The 21,773-nt window shown below is 44.1% G+C and overlaps 1 protein-coding gene across 7 annotated transcripts; it reads left to right on the forward strand.

The window, feature by feature from the left end:
* The first annotated feature begins 192 nt into the window (after nucleotides 1-192).
* Nucleotides 193-21,482, forward strand: LOC124005227 (integrin-linked protein kinase-like). 7 transcript variants are annotated; one of them, XM_046314273.1, is made up of 14 exons: nucleotides 1,888-2,056; nucleotides 2,136-2,215; nucleotides 3,233-3,525; nucleotides 14,241-14,406; nucleotides 15,094-15,189; nucleotides 15,290-15,386; nucleotides 15,501-15,584; nucleotides 15,858-15,943; nucleotides 16,122-16,231; nucleotides 16,429-16,556; nucleotides 19,016-19,137; nucleotides 19,282-19,381; nucleotides 19,537-19,667; nucleotides 19,804-21,482. In XM_046314273.1, exons 3-14 carry the CDS (start codon nucleotides 3,437-3,439, stop codon nucleotides 19,951-19,953), a joined length of 1,359 nt encoding a protein of 452 aa, XP_046170229.1. In that variant the 5' UTR covers nucleotides 1,888-2,056; nucleotides 2,136-2,215; nucleotides 3,233-3,436; the 3' UTR covers nucleotides 19,954-21,482. The 7 variants fall into 7 exon arrangements, with proteins under 7 accessions (XP_046170233.1, XP_046170228.1, XP_046170232.1 ...); XM_046314277.1 differs by lacking the exons at nucleotides 1,888-2,056; nucleotides 2,136-2,215 and adding an exon at nucleotides 193-441 and having other exon boundaries at nucleotides 3,371-3,525; XM_046314272.1 differs by lacking the exons at nucleotides 1,888-2,056; nucleotides 2,136-2,215 and adding an exon at nucleotides 194-441.
* Nucleotides 21,483-21,773: the final 291 nt, after the last annotated feature.

A 21,773-nucleotide genomic window follows, 5' to 3' on the forward strand; every position in this document is an offset into this window, starting at 1 on the left:
GCTTGTTCTGCCCACTAAGACTAATTTGTTCACATTGGAAACGGCAAGATGTGGTCTATCTTGGTGTATTTATAAAATATATTTGGTCATATCAGCAGGCCAGGCCCTGTCCACACCAGACAGAACAGCAACCCTCCACACGCGCACAAACAGGATATGACGTATTGAGAGGCCTCCCTACATTAAACAATTGGGAAAAAACTATCTCTGACTGAAAAATCTTTTGAATGGTCATCCAATTTCATATTCAATGTCGGAAACTCGGGCTCCGACTTTTCCGTCATGACTTCACCTCATCCCTTTTCCGAGTTCCCAGTTGATAAAACAAAAGAAAGAGTTCCCAGTTGCACCATTAGCGCCTGAAAGTGATCACTGACACTCAAACATAGCATTTGAGTAGTAAGGCAAGCAATCGACTGTTGACGAAAATCGAGAAAACGGGTAGGTGCTTTTATATTCCCTAGCGTCGCTTTCAAATGTATTGAGTTCCACAAAAACAGTCAGTGGGAAGCCGAAAGTTAAATATAATTCCATTTAAACTTATTGCGCTGGTGGGAAAGACGGTTGGTCATTATGAAGTTGAAATCTAAGACAAAATATCTAAAAGGAACGTATTATTAAACAGACTTTCCAAATATAGGACTGTTGTGAACCCCCCCCCCCCCATTCTTTAAAGTTGTATGGCAGACTACGCTACCTACTGTATGGGTTATTAAAACCAATAAATAATAATATATTCCATTACGGGGGGCCTGAGATAATACAAAAATGAATCAAACAACCATCCCACTCTTTCAGTGACATTCAAATCACATCCCTATGAGGACGGAGCATTCATCAACAGGCTTCCTTGTTAATGGCTCTGTAAAAATCCTTTGAGTCCCAAAAAACGCTGAGCCGCGCTTACTATGATGGCTAATTTCTCAGATTTTTCTCTCTTTCCACTGTGTAGTTGATAACCAAAGTAATAAACGCTACAAAGTCCACCTTCTTAACATGCGACATGTCAGGATCCCTCTGTTGACAAGGAACATCTTGCGTCTCTACTCCTAATACCATTACTTATTCAACTTCACTCTTCTCACTGCCTCCGGATAGGAGACAGCCCTTACTCTTACCATCTCCGTCTCCTTTAGCCTAACAGGACACTTCAGAAATGCAGGTGCATGTTTACCACCACAATTGCAGCATTTAGGCTCTAGGAAAAGTCATCAAATTTCAAGTTGAAAAAATATAATTTAGGGGGTTTTCTCTGCTGTTTAACATGACCCTTAAGACAACAAGGGTTAAGACTGAGTGTAACCTTGATTTTTGAGGCATAACCTATTCTAGTGTAACACAGTGGAACACCCCTAAACCGCTGGAACAAAGGAGACAAGCAGAATGAAATTTAATATTTTTGTCTCTTTAAATTCTTTGAGTGAACCTATATCTGCAGGCAGCTTGGGGGCTATGCCTGTTCAACTCATCTGCCTATCACTGTAGAGAAGAGCTGGTTTATACAGCTCCCTAGTGGAAATGATGAGGCATTGCATTTATAGTGAGTTATTTATGACATATCTCAGCAATAATTCTCAAAGCGTAAAACTCCTTAGTATCTTGGAGTTTCCCCTATATTTTGAATTACCATCCAAGATCCATGGTCACAGACAAAACAAGCTTTTCATCAGTATGTCTGGAAGACACTTTCACTGTTCTCTCCTCAAACTCTCGTCTCCCCCCCCAGCAGAACCTTCTTAACGGACATGTTTGTTGTCATGTTGGGTTCGGTGAAATTAATATAAAAAGCTAGCCTTACATTAAAGGTGTCATTAAAACCCGAGGGAAAAACGTGCCCTGGAGGAACGGAGGTGTATCTTCACGCAAGAAAGAATAGTATGTTTTCCGGTAGAGGGCGTTAGTATGGGCCATTTGGTAGTGGACGAGGACAAATCGTTTTTCTCCCACGTAAAACGACGACGAGGGTGTGGACACTGGGGACGTAGACAGTCTGCTTCAATCCCAGTATAACTAACTATTTCTCAGTCGAATTATCTATGCTGTTTGAATCCATCGGGTAAGTAAAACGTAAGTGTATTTTTACATTGATGTATTCACACTTAAATCGTCCTATTTCTCGGGTTTGTTTGCTATAGAGATTGCTATCTTCGGGCATCTGGTCTGAAGTCAAAGAAGAAGGCGAGGAAAAAGGGACTGGCCAAAGAAGCGTCAACTAGTAACAAACTCATTGAAACTTCTTCAACGGTCTCCCTCCTTACGGGGCCTTTATAATGAAACTATGTATAACTTGTTGTGAAACAAAGTTGTTTAGGTACTTAGGACAGTAAACTAGCCACAGTATAGTATTGGACTTTTTCAGCAGCCTATTCTCTTACACGGGTATCCAAAACGTTTAAACTACTGCTAACGTTACTAGCCAGCAAGCTATCTGGAAAGCCAGGTAGGAGCATCGGGCCAGCTAGCTTAGTGGCTAGCTATGACCAGTTCATGTTGGTCTGTCTTTAGCTAGTAATTCCTGATTGTGGTTCACACAAGAATACACGTTTTTTGAACACTGTAACTTACACAGAGTAACATTTGGATTCATCCCAAATAAATCGCATCAATAACTAGGCTAGCTAGTAATATGGCTATAGCCAACTAGTAATTGCCAACTAGTAATTGCATACTCTGTCAGCTAATACCATAAAGCTAGCTAATTTACCTAACGTTAGTCAAATGGCATTTGGAATGCTCCCTAACAGCCACAGCTCATGCCATGGGTCTCATGGTTTATTTATCTGTATGCATGTAAGCTAATATCCAGGATACGTGTTTAGCATTAATATGTCACATTGGCTTTACCAATACATTCATCTATGAAGTTAGAATCAGGCTTAACTAAAACAAAAATGATAAATTGTATGTAGCATAGCTATGTAACCCACAGTACACCACAAGGCATATGCATTGACTTTTTCTTTTCTTTTACAGTTTGTATTCTTCTAGTCCTGAGAAGATTTAAGGAAATTGTTCAAACAGGGTTTCTAAATGTAGTGGGTTACAGCACAGCTCGTAATCTGTCCCAGAACAGATGGTTTGAGTCACGACCAGGTGTTGGGTCAATCACAACATCTATTAGTCTATGCATTGGTTGGAAGTTGAAACAGTGTTCCCTATCATGCTTAGAATGTATTTAAAAGCATGCAGTTATATCCGGTGATTATCATCCTTCTCATGTTTGTCTTTTCAGATATGTGCCACTGGTTTGCTGTAGTGTAGCTGTACATCTCCCGTCTTGTCCCTGACTGTAGCTGTTCTCTCCTTTGAGGGACGAATGCACTCCAGGCCACCCCTGAATTCCTTTGGCTGCCTCCCTTGTGTATTCCAGTTCTCACACTCCAGTCCCATCACCGCCTCTCAGTGTAAGTTAACAGAAGAAGCCGAGTGAGCCATCATGGATGATATTTTTACCCAGTGCCGGGAAGGCAACGCAGTAGCTGTTCGCCTGTGGTTGGACAACACAGAGAATGACCTGAATCAGGGGTAAGTCCAACTTATCAGTACTTTGTAAAAATGCATTTTTATTGTGCTCAGAGCGTCTCAAAAACAACTTTCTGATGTTGAATTGCATTGTAAAAGGATATGTTATGTCACCTGCTATCAAGTCTCAGAATCATGCATGTATATAGGCATCACAGCAACTTGTGACCAGCTATCAGGAAGCCACATATCTATTGGACTCACCCGTAGATGTCAAAATAGGTTGTCACACCCAAATGTTGGACTGCTCAGTCATTATTCCATAGCGAAATACACAAATGACACAGTTGCTTGGAGGAGTCATTCGAGGGATTCAGATTTAGGCGTTTAATACTTTTACGTCTGTTCTTCGCCAATCCCCTGTGATGTTATGAGCCTTGAGTTGTGTGCCGATAATTAGTTCCACACAGCTGAAACGGGAAAGCTTCCAGAAATGTACAGAGACCCACCACATCATCCCATGTACAATGAGAGGACATGGATCTGTTTTGGTTTACTAGTACATAAAAAGCTGATGGCAAATATTGCTGGGTAATTAATTGCACAGTCATCGTCTTTCTTTTGATGTTGTCGTCGAGGAGTGTGAGGGTTATTTGTTGCTGGGCTCCCAGCCAGCCCGACTCCCCAACTCTGTGTGAACTTGACCTGAGATTGGAACCCACTGCTTTCCGGACACGTGACTTGGCCTGGTATGGGAACTTTAAATGAAGCTAAAGGATGGCAGATGTCTTGGATATGTTTTCTCATTACCACTGCCCTGAAATCTGTTTGTTGACTACCTATTTGTATTAGGTTACTGGGCAAAAATAATTGGTACTTCCTGCCTTAGCTATTTTTGTGTGGCTGTTTTCATTTGACTCTATTATAGACTGCTAACCTATAGCCTAGCTCTAATGGTTGCATTTGGAGGTCCATTAGAAAGCAGGCTTCATCATGCATCCTGGCCTCTTCTACTGTAAATATCCTCGGGTGACTCAGTAAAGGGAAACTTGGCAGGGCTTGTCCCCACTGATGGAACTCAGACATTTCTGGAGGAGTGACATGAGTTCTATATTCATGCCTATCTCTGCATCCAGATAGAACTATAGAAACATATAATTGTTGCCCCCAGGAAATGCTGTCTGAAGCTGTTCATCTCACTCTCATGCGGAGGCTTGATTGTTGACGACCTTGCTTAGACGTTACAGAGCATTATGCTGAGATATTTTGACCAGCTTTCATAGTTTTTTAAATTTGTGTTCATACCGTTGTAAGTAGCCTATGGTATACAGATGCATGGATTGTTTTTGTGTGAGTGTACACAGCCACTCGAACACGTGGCCCTTCTCCATTAGCTGATTGCCTGTTAAGTCCTCCTTATTGGTCAGGGTGATGTATATTTTTCCCCGTGGCGAAGACACTTCCATACTGGGCCTTTCAACCCCTGCTATAACTGTGATTGCATGGGTTTTTATAGCAGACTGTACAAACATCCACATCTTCCCTGTTGAATCCCACCATGTCCTATATATCCCTATTCCACACTTTCTCAGTTACTGCTAGTTAAAGTAAAGGTGATTGTGAGCTCCTTTCTGTGTCTGTCTGGGTGCAAAAATGTAAATGCAGGATGCAGTGTAGTGGAATGCTAAATGTCCTTACAAGGAATAACACGCAAGCCTCTGGGGAACGGTCTTACAACCCTCCAAAAATGAGCATGTGAAAAGGGGAGGAGTGTAAGCCAGGGAATTGTTGTGGGCTGGACAGAGGAAACAAATGTGTGTGTGTGACAGACAGGCAGGCAGGCAGAGAGAATTATCCTGTGTGTCTGTGGGGCAGATTTAAGACAAGCAAAGATAATTATCCTGTGTGTCTGTGTGGGGCAGATTTAAGACAGGCAGAGAGAGAATTCTCCTGTGTGTCTGTGTGGGGCAGCTTTAAGACAGGCAGAGAGAGAGCTTTAAGACAGGCAGAGATCCTGTGTGTCTGTGTGGGGCAGCAAGCAGAGAGAGAATTTTGTGTGGGGTAAGACAGGCAGAGAGAATTCTCCTGTGTGTCTGTGTGGGGCAGCTTTAAGACAGGCAGAGAGAGAATTATCCTGTGTGTCTGTGTGGGGCAGCTTTAAGACAGGCAGAGAGAGAATTATCCTGTGTGTCTGTGTGGGGCAGCTTTAAGACAAGCAGAGAGAGAATTCTCCTGTGTGTCTGTGTGGGGCAGCTTTAAGACAGGCAGAGAGAGAATTCTCCTGTGTGTCTGTGTGGGGCAGCTTTAAGACAAGCAGAGAGAGAATTCTCCTGTGTGTCTGTGTGGGGCAGCTTTAAGACAGGCAGAGAGAGAATTCTCCTGTGTGTCTGTGTGGGGCAGCTTTAAGACAGGTGGCCCATTTTTTTTAGTTTTTCACAAGTTGGTCTTTAGACCACACCTGGCACTCTGACACAACCTCCTCAGTCTGGGGAGGACAAGGGGACACATCAGTCAGGAGAGAGCCATTCTGACATGACCCCTACTAAATACTCTGTGTAACAGAGATGACGGTGTGGATGGGTTAGTTAGTAACGACCTCTCTGGTGAGGATGGTGAGATACGGGGGTCCAATCCTGCTTCCTTGTGCTGTTCATTGCAGCTACCAAAGCGTCATTGTGTCCACACCTAGGAGATGAGAACGTTCTACTGTTAACAGTATCCTCAAGGTAAACTGCGTGGGAGGAGCCATGTATGCAGTGAAGCAAAACACAGTCCCGCACAGTTTCTTCAAGTGCAGTTGCAAAAACCATCAAGCGCTATGATGAAATTTGCTCTCATGAAATTGGCTCTCATGAGGACCGCCACAGGAATGGAATACACAGTTAACTCTGCTGCAGAGGATAAGTTCATTAGTTACCAGCCTCAAAAATGGCAGCCCAAATAAATGCTTCAGAGTTCAAGTAACAGACACATCTCAACATCGACTGTTCAGATGAGACTGCATGAATCAGTCCTTCATGGTCGAATTGCTGCAAAGAAACCACTACTAAAGGACACCAATAATAAGAAGAGACTTGCTTGGACCAAGAAACCCAAGCAATGAACATTAGACCAGTGGTAATCTGCCCTTTTTAATCTGATGAGTCCAAATTTGAGATTTTTGGTGAACCGATCTCTGTATGTGTAGTTCCCACCGTGAGGCATGGAGGAGGTGGTGTTATGGTGTAGGGGTGCTTTGCTGGTGACACTCAGTGATTTGTTTCGAATTCAAGGCACACTTCATTCCATGTGTTACTTTATAACTTTTGATTTGTACCTGCATGCATACATACATACTGAACAAAAATATAAACTCAACATGTAAAGTGTTGATTTCATGAGCAAAAGTTGTTTACATCCCTGTTAGTGAGCATTTCTCCTTTGTCTAGATAATCCATCCACTTGACAGGTGTGTTTTATCAAGAAGCTGATCCAACAGCATGATCATTATACAGATGCACCTTGGCTGAGGACAATAAAAGGCCACTCAAATGTGCAGTTTTGTCACACAACACAATGCCACAGATGTCTCAATTTCAGCCATTTAGTTTCTTTCTTGTTTCTGACTGAAAAGTTCTGTTAATGAAATCCTTAATTTGTTTATGAAAAATATTTGCTATTCCCTCAACCCTTGCTCTCTTTATGTGAAACATGTAAGCATCGCATGCATCTGACCTATAGCCTAACATAATCACGTCAATAAATTGGTTTTAAACTGTGAACACCGTAACATGTGACGTGAAAAATATATTAGAAACGGGCAAATGTTTACTTGTTGCGCAGGACGGAAAGGGGAAGTCAGATCTGTGGAAAACATATGACTTAGTCGTGGAAATGACTGGAGATGAAGAAAGGGGAGGGTATAGGATCAAGCCTTTTGGGAGTATAATGTGTGCCAAACAGTTGTTGTTGTTAGATTAAAATATCACTTTCTGACCATCTCCCTTTGGCTGTCCCTCACACTGACCAACTGTGTAAGCAACATTAAATAAGTGTACCAGAGTCTGTTTTAACAAAGAGATATATGGCCTTTATTACAGCATAAAAAACAGTTGCATGCATTTGTGAATTGTGGTTTATTGTTTAGGCTAATTATTCAAAGCTCCCTTTGTTATTACATTTTAAAATTAGAATGCTTGATTACATTTCAATGCATGAATGTCTCTGTGTGATGGCATGAGTGATTGATACAGTGGTCTACATATTGAAGTATAGGCTTTAGACTAAACAGGTTGCGCTCTTAGGCCTACAGCTCGATGGTGGTTGTACAAGGATGCTATACCAAGCCTACTAATGATAACGACATTACTTAATATTATTATTATAATGATCATAATTGTAATAACAATAAGGAGATCAAGAAAAATGGGGGCATAGGAGCGAGAGCTGCATGCATATGTGTGTCAAACAGGAGCTGTTATATTTCAATATCTTTCTGCCTGTTTGGTACACTGTAAACAGCACTAAATACATTTGTCTGCACTAATGAGAGAGGAAAAAGTATATTCTTTACAGCATAGTAAACATTCAAACAGGCAACAGAAGCAAGACCTGTCCTATTTCTGTAGATATACTGTACCAGTCAAGTTTGGACACCTACTCATTCAAGGGTTTTTCTTTCTTTACAATTTTCCACATTGTAAAATTATAGTGGAGAACATATGTAATCATGTAGTAACCCAAAAAAGTGTTAGAAGAAACTCAAATATATTTTGATTTGTTTAAGTAGTCACCCTTTGCCTTGATGACAGCTTTGCACACGCTTGGCATTCTCTCAACCAGCTTCATGAGTTAGTCACCGGAGTGACTTTACCGTAGATGGAAACATGTTTGTGTGTCTTCAGTTTTTGCAGAAAGAATGCAGAGGCAGTGGCAGAACCATAACACCTTCCTCTCGTGCATTCTTCTGTTTCCTGTACTCCTCTCCCAGTGGTATTAGATAGTGCCACTCATTTCCCCTCAACATTTCCTCATGATGGACCAGCTAATTACAAACGTATGCAAATGAGTGCTGTATTTTTTTGAAGTGCAGTCTGGTTGGGTATGTCGTGAAGTCTACTCTATCGTAGTTCTTATTTTATGTCTTACACCTATCTCCGAGTTTTTATTCCTGCACTGAAGATCAAAACTCTTAAAGATAACATTGGCTGCGTCTACACAGGCCAATTTATTGGCAAAAAAAGAGGATAAATTGGTCAAAAGATATTAATTGGGCTGCCTGTGTAAACGCAGGTGGTTCAGACAGTCGGTGTATTTGGTCCACTTAGCATAAAAAAAATAGCTGACACAAGAACATTACAAAAATGACTCCCTGGCTCTGCCCAACCCCCACTCTTCATAATGTCGTGTGTGTGTGGACTGTTCTGCCAGTCTGCTGGGTGGTAAAGGAGTGTCAACCATGCCTGTAGGCCTACTATCTGTAGCTGTAATAAAAGCACATTAAAGAATAAATCATCCTCAACATGAATTATATGTTCACTTCTGTAGAGTTCTGCTGTGGGTGAACATCATTAGGCCTTAAATCAGTGCTGTGACATACCATGGTAATGAGTTAGAGGCTCCTTGTTTGGTGAAGAGGGAGGGTGGATTGTGTACGGTCACAGAGAATGCTGTTTATATTTAATTCCCTGGGGGAAGGGTGGTAGTGTAGTTAACCCATATAGCCCAGCACCTGACTGGGCAGAGCAGACAGTAGTCTGGGAGGGTCCTTAACATAACGTTATGTCTGTGTTGGAGGGGCTGGCCCTGGACTAGTGTGTGAACTGTAGAGCCAGCTGTACCCTCTGGGCCTTCCCAGCTCCCACTGGAGCCGGCTCTACCCTCTGGGCCTTCCCAGCTCCCACTGGAGCCGGCTCTACCCTCTGGGCCTTCCCAGCTCCCACTGGAGCCAGCTGCAATATATCTTACTGGCTACAGTCACACTAAACCAGTATGAGATTTCTCAAATCACAGTCATGCCTCTTTAATTGGTAGCTTGGCTCATCTCTGTGGATGGCTTGTTACCTGTTTTTTATATTTTTAACAGTATTCAAATAGACTAGTGTGAAAGAGAATTGAGTAGATCCATATCAGGCCATTGATGTTTGTCATATGATCTCACTGTGAGCTCAGCGTAGAGACGGCAGGATGGCAGGAGAAAGCCCTTCTGAAGCCCCCTGGGCAACCGGCTGGAAAAGGTCGGCGACACCCCCATGTCCTGTCATTGGCCTGGGTAAGAGCCCTGCACAGGCATTCATTTTTAAGCTTGAGCTCTACCCATGCCCACAATATTCAGGCTCTACACTACTCAGGCCTGATTTCTTCTGCCTAATTTAAGGCCCTGCACGCAATCAGAAATACATTCCTCTGTCACAGGAGTCGCTATTGCGCGATGAGACAAGGACATCCTGGGCCGGCCAGACCCTCCCCTAACCCAGACGAGCAGTGCCTTAGATCGCTGCGCCACTCAGGAGGCCCCACCCACATATTTTTTTGTGTGTATTGCGTATACTCACTTCGTCCCCACGATGGGTATCTAAGTTGTGGACATACACCACTTTGATGAATTAGTATTTCTTCACACTAGGTGCAGCAATGTACACATGGCGGTAGGTCTATGTGTGAATGTTCCGTAATGCACTTGGTGAGGAAACACTTCAAAAATGTGCATCGCGGTTTCATGGACAGAGATGGAAATATCTGTTTGAAATTGAGAGGAGAGATCTAAAGATGCAACAATTTATCATGGGTTGCTAATATGACTAGGAATGCTGCCTTTGGCTGCAAGACAATAAAATAAGTGGAAAGAACCAATTGAACAGGAGAATGCATATGAGGAAGCCTCAAATAATTGCCTCCGTGTTTCTATGGTGGGATTTTGGTTATACGCTACTTTAAAGCAAGGTAAGACATTCCTCATAATATGAAGTAAAATGTCCAGGTTAACCAAACAAATGGTCTAGGTGCCTGTGCATTTGATTTTAAAGGGTAATTTAAAAACATCCTGCCATCCAGGACATCTATATCAGGAGGTGTGGTAGGAAGACCCAGAAATTCATTAGACTCCAACCGCCCAAGCCATAGATTATTCTCTCTGCTTCTGCACGGCAAGCGGTACCGGTGCGTCAAGTCTGGCACCAACAGGCTCTTTAACAGCTTCTATCCCCAAGCAATACGATTGATAAATAGCTAACAAAATAGCTTACACGGACTATCTGAGCTGACCTTGTATCCTCATTGACCGTTTTATTTTTGTCTCTATGCCCACTCACAGGCCTCTACACACACAGACACACTGATACTCCAACACACAAACACTCACTCACACAAAATATGTACATTTACATTTACATTTAAGTCATTTAGCAGACGCTCTTATCCAGAGCGACTTACAAATTGGTGCAATCACCTTATGACATCCAGTGGGACAAAACAATAGTGCATCTAAAACTTAGGGGGTGGGGTGAGAGGGATTTAACCTATCCTAGGTATTCCTTAAAGAGGTGGGGTTTCAGGTGTCTCCGGAAGGTGGTGATTGACTCCGCTGTCCTGGCGTCAGGGAGTTTGTTCCACCATTGGGGGCCAGGGCAGCGAACAGTTTTGACTGGGCTGAGCGGGAGCTGTAAGTGGTAGGGAGGCGAGCAGGCCAGAGGTGGATGAACGCAGTGCCCTTGTTTGGGTGTAGGGCCTGATCAGAGCCTGGAGGTACTGAGGTGCCGTTCCCCTCACAGCTCCGTAGGCAAGCACCATGGTCTTGTAGCGGATGCGAGCTTCAACTGGAAGCCAGTGGAGAGAACGGAGGAGCGGGGTGACGTGAGAGAACTTGGGAAGGTTGAACACCAGACGGGCTGCGGCGTTCTGGATGAGTTGTAGGGGTTTAATGGCACAGGCAGGGAGCCCAGCCAACAGCGAGTTGCAGTAATCCAGACGGGAGATGACAAGTGCCTGGATTAGGACCTGCGCCGCTCCTGTGTGAGGCAGGGTCGTACTCTGCGGATGTTGTAGAGCATGAACCTACAGGAACGGGCCACCGCCTTGATGTTAGTTGAGAACGACAGGGTGTTGTCCAGGATCACGCCAAGGTTCTTGGCGCTCTGGGAGGAGGACACAATGGAGTTGTCAACCGTGATGGCGAGATCATGGAACGGGCAGTCCTTCCCCGGGAGGAAGAGCAGCTCCGTCTTGCCGAGGTTCAGCTTGAGGTGGTGATCCGTCATCCACACTGATATGTCTGCCAGACATGCAGAGATGCGATTCGCCACCTGGTCATCAGAAGGGGGGAAAGGAGAAGATTAATTGTGTGTCGTCTGCATAGCAATGATAAGAGAGACCATGTGAGGTTATGACAGAGCCAAGTGACTTGGTGTATAGCGAGAATAGGAGAGGGCCAAGAACAGAGCCCTGGGGGACACCAGTGGTGAGAGCGCGTGGTGAGGAGACAGATTCTCGCCACGCCACCTGGTAGGAGCGACCTGTCAGGTAGGACGCAATCCAAGCATGTACATATATTTATACTGACTTGTGTTTTGATCGTGTGTCAAATTGCAATATTTGGTTAAAATAATTGCAATTATGTACTGCTGCGCCACCAGAGACTCTGGGTTCGCGCCCAGGCTCTGTTGTAACCGGTCCGTGGGGCGATGCACAATTGGCCTAGCGTCGTCCGGGTTAGGGAGGGTTTGGCCGGTAGGGAAATCCTTGTCTCATCGCGCACCAGCGACTCCTGTGGCGGGCCGGGCGCATTGTGTGCTAACCAAGGTTGCCTGGTTGCCTGGCGCTGTGTTAAGAAGCAATGCGGCTTGGTTGGGTTGTGTATCGGAGGACACATGACTTTCAACCTTCGTCTGTCCCGAGCCCGTATGGGAGTTGTAGCGATGAGACAAGATAGTAACTACTAAACAATTGGATACCATGAAATTGGGGAGAAAAAGGGGTAAAATAATAATTGCAATTAGATTTTTGGGGTGCCTATATCGTGCAGCTGTAGAATGAACTCTGCTTGAGAGCCATTGTCTGTTGGAGAGGGCCTCTGTAAGAACAGATTTAGCCCATCTATACAACGTCATCCACCCATATTTCCGTATGGTGTGTGTCTGGGGAGGCAGGGTCTCTGTGGGCCTCATTGAGGCTGTTTTCCCTCGAACAGTCTCCTGTGTGTATGTTGTGGAGGGTTAGGACTCCAGGAAAGGGCCTGCTTTCATCACAATACCCCCGCAGTTCTCAACCACCAGATATAAGCATTCAGCACTTTTCTCTCTCACTGTCTTTCTAGCAAGTGCAGCATGATTTCATTTATACGCAGAGGTTCATACACCTTGGCACAAATCACAAGCTCATCAGAGCCCTATGAAATTCTTCTGAAATTCTGCAATGAGTGGGGAATGGAAATTTCATCGTCAAATTCCTCTCCAACTGTTGCTCTGTGAGTTGACTGGGGGAGAGAGGGATCTGTGGGGAGGGGCTGAGGTGATGAAGGCCAGTGACAGGAGAACGCAGTAGTAGCCAGAGAAATGTAGGATGACATAGCAGCTGGGGAGTTGTGTGTGCGTGTGCCCCTGGTGAAGGAAGTCTCCCCGACCCTTATAAGGCCTGCAGAGAAAGATTGGCCTGTTGTTTTAGTCCCCCTTTCCTGACTGCCTCACTACTATACTCTGGCCAGCTCTCCCTCTGACTGTCCCTCTTTCTGTTTAGCTTTCCTTTTCATGCACACATTCTCTGCCTGGGCTGCATTCAGTATGAACAAATGTAATGAAATGTTCAATTAAACATTTATTGTGCTGTTCTGAACGACCAGTTGAAAAATTGGGAAGGGTTGGAGATTCTGAGGTCAGGAACCGCTGTCAGCATGGCTGCTGCCCCTTTTAATTACATCACTTAATTCTTCAAGCCACACCCACCAAATGGAGCGAACGTACGTCAGTCTGTTCAAGATCGTTGAACGTTTTGGAGAAAGATGTCGTTCAGTACAAAGCGTTACACAACGTACCAAACTTCAATCGAACTGAACGCACTAACCCAGCTCTCTCTTGCCACTGTCTGGTTGACTGTCGTTCTTACTGTTAGGTTCTCAAGGTCATTGCTGGAGTAAGGAGGCGTCACTCCTGTCCTGTCACTGAGGCCAGTCAGGCCACTGTCCTAACATGTGTTTCTGTCACTGTGACGAAGGCAGAGTGGGATGGGTGACCACTGCCAGCAGCACAGCTTGTCTGTCGCTGTGACTGACTGCAGGGCAGGCTGAGTTCACATTTAGTTCCTCTTTCCTTGCTGGATGTTGACTGAATTTCAGTATCAATCAGGATCAGCTGTTTTTGCCCACTAGTTTGCTGCACTGCATTCCCCTGTCTACTTCCTAATTCCACTCTGCTGTTTTCTATAGATATTAACACTTTGAAGGCTTACTTCAAGGCATTGTATTGTTTCTATATGCCATTAGGCATCGACACACAGCCATTAGGCCTAGCAGGCACAGGGAGTGTTTGCCTACCTCACATTTACTAACAGGCCTATGCTGTAAGTAGCAGTATCTCACATCCTTTAGCACTGAGAATCCAGATAGTCCTACACCATTACTTAGCAATAAATAGTCCTCCTCTGACGTTTCAGTTCTATGCTGCTGTTATATTACAGGCTTGTGTGGTGCCTCTGGTCATTTTACAAATAAATATGTTTTCATATCATTTCCCTTTCCTCATTGCTAGTAAGCAGTCTGGTGTGAAAGCAGTACGGTGTGATGTTAATGTGGTGCTGTATTCTGTCCTCAGGGATGACCATGGCTTCAGTCCTCTCCACTGGGCCTGCAGGGAAGGCCGTTCCAGCGTGGTGGACATGCTCATCATGAGAGGGGCTCGCATCAACGTCATGAACAGAGGAGATGACACGCCCCTGCACCTGGCCTCCAGCCACGGCCACAGAGACATTGTGGGCAAGGTGGGGCTGATTGGACACACTGCACACACACACTACTTAAACACACCTACACACAGAAACAAACACTTGAGTTCAATTAAGGTCTCTTTAGGTTGATTCTGCTTCCCCAATAAAAGCCCAGGAAGGAACTTATGAAACCAGAGTTGATAGCTGCTCAACACCCAAACTCACTGCATGGTTAAGACTTGTCTACTCTTGTTGCAGTGCTGACATCAGTCATTTCACGGGGAGAGACACTGGCACCATTTCCCAAATAGTGTTGGATGGATATTGTTTTTAAACTGTACCCAGTTGCAACATAGTGTCTTCAACTCAAGCCTAAGCAAGTCTAAATGAAACACTTTGACACACACAGTGATTTGCCTTAGGTAATCAAGTCTGTTATTTTCTTTAAAATAATTGTATCTTTCTTTCTGTTCCTTCGAGTAACTCTCAAATCTTATATCATTCAATGCAGTAGTGTTAGTCTGCTATGACAGGTTTCTGGTTTCGTAGTGCTGCAGACCACAGTTATGATTTGGTTTAATATTAGACATGTCACAATACCTCTGGAATGTATGAGCAGACAGGAGAAATCCTTTTCCAGGCCTGCCATAGGTGGATTACTAGCATCACTATATATAATCCAAACAGGATCTGGACAGCCTTGTGTTGTGTCTAATCTAATCTTGTGGTTTGGTCTCCTAGCTGATCCAGTGCAAAGCAGACGTCAACACTGCCAACGAGCACGGCAACACGCCGCTGCATTATGCCTGCTTCTGGGGTCAGGACCCAGTGGCTGAGGTCAGTATGCCCCCTGGTGGTCTACTGTGGGTACTGTCTATTTCTATGTGAACAACAGTTTATGTATCACTGGAGTTACATTGATGTCTATCTTCCTCAGGACCTGGTGACTAATGGAGCTCAGGTGAACATCTGTAATAAGTATGGAGAAACTCCTCTGGACAAAGCCAAACCTCACCTACGTGAAGCCCTCCAAGGTATTCAACATGCCATTACTCTGCATCATCCATTGTTGGCAAGAAAACTGTGATTTATTATGTGTTAGCCCTGTTACCTAATCAATGCGTGCTTTGTGTTCGCCCCCCTCTCAGAGAAAGCAGAGAAGTTGGGCCAGAGTTTGACCAAGGTCCCCTTCAAGGACACGTTCTGGAAAGGCACCACCAGAACTCGACCCCGTAAGTCCCACAGCCACAAAGCTATTTACTAGCTGCCTGCTTTTCATTACTAAGCTTGGAGAAAACAAGAAGTGAATATCAGGCACAGTTTATAGGAAGGAATGAACATCCAGTAAATGTCCCACTGGGGTCTCTGGTAGTCTCCAAGGTGCCTGATGACATTTCCACTGCCTTTCAGTGTGCTAAATTGTGCAGAAATAGTAAGGCTTTTTGCCAGACCTCGGGCTTTAGCTATGCTCTTCAACTCTGTCCTCTGTGCGTCAATGCGTGCAGGTAACGGCACGTTGAACAAAGCAGCAGGCATTGACTTCAAACAGCTCTCCCTCCTGGCTAAGATCAATGAGAACCAGTCTGGAGAGGTATGGAGCTGTTGTTTCTACATGACTGCTGTTTTATCTGTTACTGATGTCCGCAACTCATGTTACAAAGTGATTCATCTCTGAAACACTGACACACATCAGCATATGTTTTGCATCAAGTTATACTGTATATTGTGGAGGTTATGCTGGAACTTTGTCTCAATCATTTTGTCTTTAGTTGTGGCACGGACGCTGGCAGGGGAATGAGGTTGTGGTGAAAGTGTTGAAGGTTCGCGACTGGTCCACCAGAAAGAGCAGAGACTTCAATGAGGAATATCCCAAACTCCGGTAATAACTTTTTACCCGCTTGTTGTTCATTGTAGGTGTATTTTCTCCTGTTCTGTGGATATAATGTCTGTCTGCCTCTTACACGTTTTTATTTACTGACCTGTTGATCTGTATGGAAGTTATTTTGGTTTGTCCCGCATATGTCCCATCCTATGTGTCTCTTTCCCTGTGACCCTCTTCCTCGGGGCCCATCCCAGGATATTCTCCCACCCCAATGTGCTGCCAATGTTGGGAGCGTGTCAGTCTCCTCCTGCCCCTCACCCCATCATCATCACACACTGGATGCCCTATGGCTCCCTCTACAACGTGCTTCACCAGGGCACTGGTGAGTACCACACTAACCTGCATTGTACTAAAGACTTCCAATGTGGGACAGTACGTTGAGTTAAGGTCATGGAAAGACGAGAAGGGCGCCGAAGGGGATGGCTGATGTTTTATATGCCAATTGTGCTATTTTGTTTGTTTGTTTGCATTGTTTATCTTTTTTTTTAACCTTATTTTGTACATAATGTTGCTTCTACCGTCTTTTATGACTGAAAATAACAGAACAGCGACTACTCGAACTGGAAGATTTTTCCTTTAACGAGTCCGACATGAAGGATTTACTGCTTTCTTGGGAACAAGCCCTAATCCCCGTCATTTGCGTGAAGAAAAGATGGAGAAAAATGGGGTGAGGTCGTACTGACTTCTGAGAATTCATAGGCGAGTGAGTTAAACCCCCGCTGCCATCTGTTCTATTGGCCAATGTGCAATCATTGGAAAATAAAAATGACCTATGGTCAAGCTTATCCTACCAATGGGACATTAAAAACAGTCATATCTTATGTTGGAACGACGACACGGATATAGCTGGCGGGATTTTCCATGCACCGGCAGGACAGAGAAGCTATGTCTAGTAAGACTAGGGGTGGGGGTGTGTGTCTTTGTCAATAACAGCTGGTGCACGGTGTCTAGTATTAAACATGTCTCGAGGTTTTGCTCACCTGAGGTAGAGTACCTTATGATAAGCTATAGACCACACTATCTACCAAGAGTTCTCATCTATATTATTCATAGCTGTCTATTTACCACCACAAACTGATGCTGGCACTAAGACCACACTCAACAAACTCTCAGGCCAGAAGGAAAGAAGAAAATGCTCACCCAGAAGCGGTGCTCCAAGTGGCCGGGGACTTTAATGCAGGCAAACTTAAATCCGTATTACCTCATTTCTACCAGCATGACACATGTGCAACCCGATGGAAAAAAAAAAACTCTTAACCACCTTTACTCCACACACAGATATGCATACAAAGCTCTCCCCTGCCCTCCATTTGGCAAATGGTCAGATGACGCGGATGCTACGCTACAGGACTGTTTTGCTAGCACAGACTGGAATATGTTTCGGGGAATCATCCAATGCCATTGAGGAGTATACTACCTCAGTCATCGGCTTCAGCAAGAAATGCATCGACAACGTCGTCCCCACAGTGACCGTACGTACATAGCTCAATCAGAAGCCATGGATTACAGGCAACATCTGCATCGAGCTAAAGGCTAGAGCTGCTGCTTTCAAGGAGCGGGACACTAATCCGGATGCGTATACGAAATCCCGCTATGCCCTCTGACGAATCATCAAACAAGCAAAGTGTCAATACAGGATTAAGGTTGAATTCTACTACACCATGGTTCTGACGCTCATTGGATGTGTCAGGGCTTGAAAACTATTATGTACTACAAAGGGAAACCCAGACACGAGTTGCCCAGTAACAGGAGCCTACCAGACGAGCTAAATGTTTTTTATGCTCTATTTGAGACAAAAAGCATGCATGAGAGCACCAGCTGTTCTGGACGACTGTGTGATAACGTTCTCGGTAGCCGATTTGAGCAAGACCTTTAAACAGGTCAACATTCACAAAGCCGCGGGGCCAGATTCATTACCAGGACGTGTACTCAAAGCATACGCGGACCAACGCTTCTACCCCCAAGCCATAAGACTGCTGAACAAATCATCAAATGGCCACCGGACTATTTACATTGGCACCCCCCCCCCCCCCCCCAAGTGCTGCTACTCGCTGTTTATTATCTATGCATGGTCACTTCACCCCTACCTACATGTACAAATTACCTCGACTAAGCTGTATCCCCACACACTGACTCTGTACCGGTACCCCCTGTATATTGTGGTCCTGTGTAGCTCAGTTGGTAGAGCATGGCGCTTGTAACGCCAGGGTAGTGTGTTCGATCCCCGGGACCACCCATACGTAGAATGTATGCACACATGACTGTAAGTCGCTTTGGATAAAAGCGTCTGCTAAATGGCATATATATTATTATATATTATATAGCCTCGTTATTGTTACTTTTATTTGATTTATTTTATTTGCTAAATATATATGCCATTTAGCAGACGCTTTTATCCAAAGCGACTTACAGTCATGTGTGCATACATTCTACGTATGGGTGGTCCCGGGAATCGAACCCACTACCCTGGTGTTACAAGCGCCATGCTCTACCAACTGAATATTTTCTTAACTCTTTCTTGACCTGCACTGTTGGTTAAAGGGCTTGTAAGTAAGCATTTCACGTTAAGGTCTACATGTTGTATTCAGCATATGTGACAAATAAAGTTTGTTTTGATTTGATTCATCGAATATGCCTGGATGTTTGTTTTAGAGTTCAGGCTTAAGAATTGGAAAAGATTTAGTTTATCATATTACTGTACCTAGTTACTAGAAAAGGAGTACAATGTTACAGCTGTTGCTAATGTGTGAAAATGACTGCCATGGATCTGTTGTCTGTCAGACTTTGTGGTTGACCAGACACAGGCGGTGAAGTTTGCTTTGGACATTGCCTGTGGGATGGCCTTCCTCCACACGCTCGAGCCCATGATCTCTCGACACTCTCTCAACAGTAAGAGCGTCATGGTGAGAGGAAGGACTCACATTAACAGTACATATTCACTACGGTGATGTAGTTGTCATGTGTTTCACTCATGCTTCTTATGCCTTGGTGGATGACTTCATAGTGTTTGAAACCCACTGTTATAATGACCTGATATTCCTTGACAGATTGACGAGGACATGACTGCCAGGATCAGCATGTCAGACGTCAAGTTCTCCTTCCAGTGTCCAGGCAGGATGTACTCCCCAGCATGGGTAGCCCCTGAAGGTACATCACACACAGCCATTTTCTCTCTGTTGCATACCGCATTTCACCTTTTTGAGAATGTAAATAATTACTTTATCTAACTATAATGTATGGAACTCCTATAGCTATGTGTGTGATTCTCCCTCTCTGCCTCTGTCTGTCCTGTGCCCATGCAGCCCTGCAAAAGAAGCCTGAGGAGATCAACCGGCGGTCAGCAGACATGTGGAGCTTCGCTGTGTTGCTATGGGAGCTGGTGACCAGGGAGGTGCCCTTCGCTGACCTCTCCAACATGGAGATAGGCATGAAGGTGAGACCACTTGAGTTCAGGGTGCTAGAAGTTATAGGATTCATTACAACATGGGAATCTCAACACAGGTCTCAGTTTAGTCTTGTCCTTCCCAGAGTGTCTCTGACATAGTTCCCTCTCTCTGTTCTGTCCTCAGGTGGCCCTGGAAGGCCTACGACCCACCATCCCTCCCGGCATCTCACCCCACATCTGCAAGCTCATGAAGATCTGTATGAACGAAGATCCAGCCAAGAGACCTAAATTTGACATGATCGTGCCCATCCTGGAGAAAATGCAGGACAAGTGAAAACTGCTTTTTTGCTCTGCCTTGAATTACCCTCCTAAACCCCTAGATATCTTGCCCCAGATATCATCCAAATATGTGGTGCTTACCAGTATTGCCTTAGACCTACTCTCACTCCTTATTGCTGCCCTCAATGCCACTGTAACTTAAGCCTCTGAAAACTAAAAATGGCGACAGTCACTTGTTTTACTCTTGATTATGATTTTCTTTTATTTACTTATCAAGATGAGTTATCAGTACTTTCATCTACGGCACTGTCTCATCGTGTCCATGCAGGAGCTAAGAGTTGACTGTTCTGACTGTTGTGCTCTAATCATGTGGACTGAGTACAAGCCTCTATGACTGAATAACCTGTGGAGGTCATGATGTCAATCTGTCTGTTGCACTGCTTCCTTTCTTTACCTCTGGAGGGGGTCTCACTATCTAGGGGTCAGACACTAAAGTGACCTGTAACCTGTTATTACTGATTAATGAAAGCTCTTACGAAAACATTATGTTGCTATATTAGCCTGAAGCCTGTCTTGTGGAACTGAGTGTACTGTACGGCTGGTTTACTTTGTTTCAAGGGCAAATTGTATGTATGCAAACAGGATTATAGGACTGCTCCTGCTTAGACTATTTATCCGACCAAGCATTTCAATGTCCAGTATTCTTCAGGAAGTGCAGGGGAATGAGCAGAACCATGTTTTACATGTGCTTAGGTGTCCGCATACTAGGTTCTTGTTGCTCCTAGCAGAACTCGACTAGGCGACCATCTGTGCCTCATACACCCTTAAGATATTTGCTTGAAAAACAAGAAAAAAGCAGCAATATTACTATTTGTCCCTCTTCAGAAGCCGTACAACAACCTATCTATAACATTTCCTCAAAATATTCTGAATTCATGTTTAATGTTGACCTTTTTGCAGAGGTCTTAGTGGCTCAATTTTACATCTAAGATGTTCGGTGCAGTATTTCTCAAGTAAAATATTTTTGCCTGAAAACGTGTCATCTCGTTGAACGACAAGTCATTGAAGAGTCCCTACTGTTGACCAATCACCAATGAAAGGACGTAGACCAAACTTGCCTCGACAAAAATGTGTGCCGAACAGCCGGGAAAAACGCAGGATGTTGCCGAACACCAAAATGGAGAAAAAAAATCTGACATGCTTATTACATAATTTTTAACATTTCATCCACTGTATATTCTGCCCTCAGATCATTGGGATGTTTTTCTTCAACTCCCAGCTTTGTTGAATTCTGTGGCTATGTTTATGCCTGAGGTGATTCCCAACATTTCACAGGAGAGTGGACAATAAGGGGATAACATTAACATTCTGCATTGTTATAGCCCCATATGAGTTATTTCCTCCTTTATTGACCTATGTAATACTTATTTGTTTTTTTAATATGCATTCTTTCTGTCCACCAGCTTGCTTATTTGTGCTGAATCACCAGGGTAAAAGCCAAAAACGAGCATGTCTTATACAAAACTATGTAATTTATATATAAGTATATTAAAAACAAATAAAAATAATTTATATAGTCTGAAAGATCTTGTATTGGTGTGTTTCTCAATCTAGTGAGTGATAGTGGATGTTCATTCAAGCAGCTTGGTGCAGATGAGCAAAGTGTTTATTGCATAATTACCAAACATTTACGAGTGTTCTGTCCAACATGTTCTCAATTGTCCGACTTTTTATTAGGTCCTCTGTGTCATTGATTTAGTACTAAAATACCTATTTAAATCTCTTTTGATAATGCATTCTGTAGACTCCGATCAGCGATCATAGCTCCCGAGTGCGAAGCGGTCTAAGGCACTGCATCTCAGTGCAAGAGGCGTC

This window comes from Oncorhynchus gorbuscha, linkage group LG19 (genome assembly GCF_021184085.1).
Source record: "Oncorhynchus gorbuscha isolate QuinsamMale2020 ecotype Even-year linkage group LG19, OgorEven_v1.0, whole genome shotgun sequence".
Taxonomy (NCBI): domain Eukaryota; kingdom Metazoa; phylum Chordata; class Actinopteri; order Salmoniformes; family Salmonidae; genus Oncorhynchus; species Oncorhynchus gorbuscha.

What these genes read in the sequence shown, in the direction of transcription:
- LOC124005227 (XM_046314277.1), top strand. Translation starts at nt 3,437, where the DNA reads ATGGATGATATTTTTACCCAGTGCCGGGAAGGCAACGCAGTAGCTGTT. An exon ending in GTCAGGACCCAGTGGCTGAG is followed by an intron (nt 15,190 to 15,289) that starts GTCAGTATGCCC and finishes TATCTTCCTCAG; the next exon opens with GACCTGGTGACTAATGGAGC. An exon ending in CCTACGTGAAGCCCTCCAAG is followed by an intron (nt 15,387 to 15,500) that starts GTATTCAACATG and finishes CCCCCCTCTCAG; the next exon opens with AGAAAGCAGAGAAGTTGGGC.